Raw genomic sequence first — 4515 nt, 5'->3', positions numbered from 1 at the left:
ATTCAATGAGACTGTGTAACATAAATGAATTCTGAATACTTAGTTTCGTAAGGAATTGCGCAATCCAAAGAACAAAGATTGGGAAAAAAAAATTAAATAGAAATTTCAATCTTTCAGAAATCATGTGTTGTAGAATACATAGTTCCTGATAGATAAAAATTCTTGTTCTGTATTCCCTATTCTTATGATTGCGCGCAATATCATTACACATATATAAGATATTTGATTATAATTTCTAATTTGTATATTATATCAATAAATTTTTAATATTTTTATTCATTGTACGTTTATAATGCTTAGAAGTGCAAATCATATTTGACGACATGCACCCAAAATCTGTTTAATAAATTTTTTAGTTTGTTTAATAAATCTATTTAGTTTTATTTGAGTTATATTTGTTTTGAGTTATATTTGTTTGCGTTACATTTTCTTTAGTTGACATTGATCAATTTACTGTTAATAATTTTATATTCTTCAGTACGTTAATTAATTTTTTAATTTACTTGGAGTATACTTACTTATGAATATATTTTAAATGATTTTTGAGATATTTTACTAAATCGCACTTAATTGTTAAGTTACATTCTTTGCATTTTGCATGTGTATCACTTTCTGCGATAAAATAATCCCAAGTCCAATGGAATTTGCCGTCTTTCTTCTGTTCTTCATTTAATTTGTCTGGATGTGCCTTCACCAAGTGTTTATGTAAATAAACTAAAGATTTATTTTGTATAGTGAATTTTGCATTACAATAGTTGCATTTTGCCATCCTATTCCTTATTAATTTTGTGTAATGTTTACGTATATAAAGACGAACTGGGATAAAATTGTCTGTCTTTGGAGTTAGATCCTCATTTGTAATCAAGTCATTGTCTGAATTGCTCTCGTTGTCTGTATTATCTGAATTTGGACTCAATATCCTACATTTACATAAGAAGTTAAGTTTAATAAATCTTTTTAGTTTTATTTGAGTATATTTGTTTGCGTTACATTTTCTTTAATCGACATTAATCAGTTTACTGTTATTAATATTATATTCTTCAGTATATTAATTAATTTTTAAATTTACTTTGAGTATACCTACTTGTGCATACGTTTTAAATGACTTTTGAGACAATTTACTGATTGGTACTTAATTGTTAAGTTACATTCTTTGCATGTTGCCTCTATATCGCTTTCTGCGATAAAATAATCCCAAGTCCAATGGAATTTGTCTTCTTTCTTCTGTTCTTCATTTAATTTGTCTGGATGTGCCTTCACCAAGTGTTTATGTAAATAAACTAAAGATTTATTTCGTATAGTGAATTTTGCATTGCAATAGTTGCATTTTGCCATCCTATTCCTTATTAATTTTGTGTAATGTTTACGTATATAAAGACGAACTGGGACAAAATTGTCTATCTTTGGAGTTAGATCCTCATTTGCAATCAAGTCATTGTCTGAATTGCTCTCGTTGTCTGTATTATCTGAATTTGGACCCAATATCCTACATTTACATAAGAAGTTAAGTTTAATAAATCTTTTTAGTTTTATTTGAGTATATTTGTTTGCGTTACATTTTCTTTAATCGACATTAATCATTTAACTGTTATTAATTTTATATTCTTCAGTATGTTAATTAACTTTTAAATTTACTTGGAGTATACCTACTTGTGCATACGTTTTAAATGACTTTTGAGACAATTTACTGATTGGTACTTAATTGTTAAGTTACATTCTTTGCATGTTGCCTCTATATCGCTTTCTGCGATAAAATAATCCCAAGTCCAATGGAATTTATCTTCTTTCTTCTGTTCTTCATTTAATTTGTCTGGATGTGCCTTCACCAAGTGTTTATGTAAATAATCTAAAGATTTATTTGGTAGAGTGAATTTTGCATTACAATAGTTGCATTTTGCAATCTTATTCCTTATTAATTTTGTGTAATGTTTACGTATATAAAGACGAACTGGGATAAAATTGTCTGTCTTTGGAGTTAGATCCTCATTTGCAATCAAGTCATTATCTGAATTGCTCTCGTTGTCTATATGATCTGAATTTTGACCCAATATCCTACATTTACATAAGAAGTTAAGTTTAATAAATCTTTTTAGTTTTATTTGAGTATATTTGTTTGCGTTACATTTTCTTTAATTGACATTAATCAGTTTACTATTAATTTTATATTCTTTAGTACGTTAATTAATTTTTAAATTTACTTGGAGTATACCTACTTGTGCATACGTTTTAAATGCTTTTTGAGACATGATACTGATTGGTACTTAATTGTTAAGTTACATTCTTTGCATGTTGCCTCTATATCGCTTTCTGCGATAAAATAATCCCAAGTCCAATGGAATTTATCTTCTTTCTTCTGTTCTTCATTTAATTTGTCTGAATGTCTCTTCACTAAGTGTTTATGTAAAATAGCTAAGGATCTATTCTTATGTATAAAAAATTGTACGTTACAATGATTACATCTTGCTAGATTACTTGTTAATTTTGTATAATGTCCACGTATCCAACGACGAACTGGGATTATAATGTTCTCTGCTTCTTGTTCTGCCATTATAACGTTTTATAAGGAATATTAGTAACTAATCACAAAAGGTACTGAAACGATGTAAAGAATCATTCGCAAAATCTGTTAATAAATATTTACAAACAGAAATATGTACATATTCTTTGAATCATATAAATATTAATACATATAAATATTAATGTTTGTATTTTTGAATCTGTTTGTTCAACGAGATTTAACAGATTTCTATTTATATAACTCTTATATTACAATATCTAGCTCTTATATTACATTATAAATATTATATTAAATAATAGCATTTCCATTCCGAAACTCTCTCTCATAATAAAATAAATATTATATAATAAAATATTATATAAAAAAAAATAGCATTATTATATAATAAACATATAATAAATAATTACTTATTAAAATCATCTGTCCCTTTTGTGTTTTTGCACAAATTGTTACATGAGCTTTAGATAAAATCTTCTTGATGTTTTGCATTTTTTATAATCGTTTTCCTGGTTACATAATGATTTGGATTGTTCTGGTAGTCCATATCACTATCTGAACAGAGATCGTATATCATATATTTAAATAGGAAGTGATTGTAGAATCGATAAATGCAGTAAAATGCAGTAAAATATTATGCACTCTTCCACTATGCGGACAATATTATCGATTTTTAGAAACTTACTGATTGAACATTTAACAGAGCAGTCAAGGATGTAGTAATTAAGTAAGTTTAAATATTCTATAATTGTGATAATTAGTTGGTGAGAATTAGAACATTCGAGAGGGAAAGAATATTACTAATTTTTTTGTATACTGAACATGATAGTAAATTTGAATCATGTGATTTATAGCGTTTTTCACTAGCAGAACTGATGCGCACATTAAAGCGAAAGAATATTATTAATTTTTTTTGTACACTTACCTAATCTGAATGTAAAAGTGAGATATCTCAATTAATATAACTCAATGTATATTTTATCAAATAGCACAATAAAATGTATTGAGGATTTCGCAGTTTAATTCCTTTTTATATTTTTATTAAACATACATATTTACGTCAATTTGTGTACAACGGCTTAAAGTGCACTGAGTGCGCACGAGCTCCGCCAATGAAAATCGCTATTAATTTGTATTCAATGAAACTATACAATATGTACAAGTACTTATTACTTTTAAAGGATTGTAAACTGTGCAAAATTGAAATCATTGGAATAAGAAAGGGGAATAAAGAATTAAAATTTCAAACTAACAGAAAATCATATAAGGGAGCCCGTGCAAAATGGACGCTTTGAATATAGCGAATACCTTTTATTTTTGCTTATCTATTTGAGATTGTGCTATGAGTCTCTAGCAATTAAAACAATGATCGATCAGTGACGCTATGAACGTAGAAAACAAAAAATATATCATTCCGTTCGTTTATGTTTAATAGAAACATATAGAAAATTGAGTGTTTTCTTGTGATTTTATTTATATATGTACCTTAATTATTATCTGTAATTGTTTCTTAATCAGTGTGAATGATTTTTTTATAAGAATTCTCTGTTTAAACTTGTATTCGAAGTTAAAAGTTTTCACTTGGTGCTTCAACTTTTTCTAACTTTTTCAAATTCGTGCCTGGTAGGTCCTTTGGGCCAAGCGAATGGGGACAAAGCGGATGATCCATTCCCTTTATCTTGGTTACAGAAAATACTGGGAATACGGAAGGACAGACGATCTTTCGAGTGTATGAAAAGCATGTGTTTGTTTACATCTCATTTTTGTTTATTATTTGCCACAATGCAGTATGATGATTTGTTTGTGACTGATCTAGTACAGTCATTGCATCAAATGGACCCATGAAGGCTGCACTACATATAGAGTAGTTTGTTGATTGATAATTTTTGTAACAATCGCCAAGATTTTAATTGTTTTAATTCCATTTGCATTGCTTGAGTAATCCATTCGCTTTGGCCAGAGTGGGGTCGGGCAAAGTGGATGGCTTCTCTATTTTAATG

At 27.9% G+C, this 4515-nt stretch overlaps 1 protein-coding gene across 1 annotated transcript in view; it reads right to left on the bottom strand.

The window, feature by feature from the left end:
• The window catches only part of LOC105625752, a 36248-nt gene extending 33700 nt beyond the window's left edge, over positions 1–2548 (bottom strand). Inside the window, exons 1-4 of the mRNA XM_012207071.1 lie at positions 2214–2548; positions 1651–2052; positions 1088–1486; positions 139–206 (exon numbers count right to left, since the gene is read on the bottom strand). Of these exons, the coding sequence (XP_012062461.1) occupies positions 139–206; positions 1088–1486; positions 1651–2052; positions 2214–2548 (1204 nt within the window). The remainder of the gene's footprint in view (positions 1–138; positions 207–1087; positions 1487–1650; positions 2053–2213) is intronic.
• Between the last annotated feature and the right edge of the window lie 1967 nt (positions 2549–4515).

Source organism: Atta cephalotes (assembly GCF_000143395.1).
Source record: "Atta cephalotes unplaced genomic scaffold scaffold00003, whole genome shotgun sequence".
Lineage (NCBI taxonomy): Eukaryota > Metazoa > Arthropoda > Insecta > Hymenoptera > Formicidae > Atta > Atta cephalotes.
This window is presented reverse-complemented; position numbering and strand designations above follow the sequence as displayed.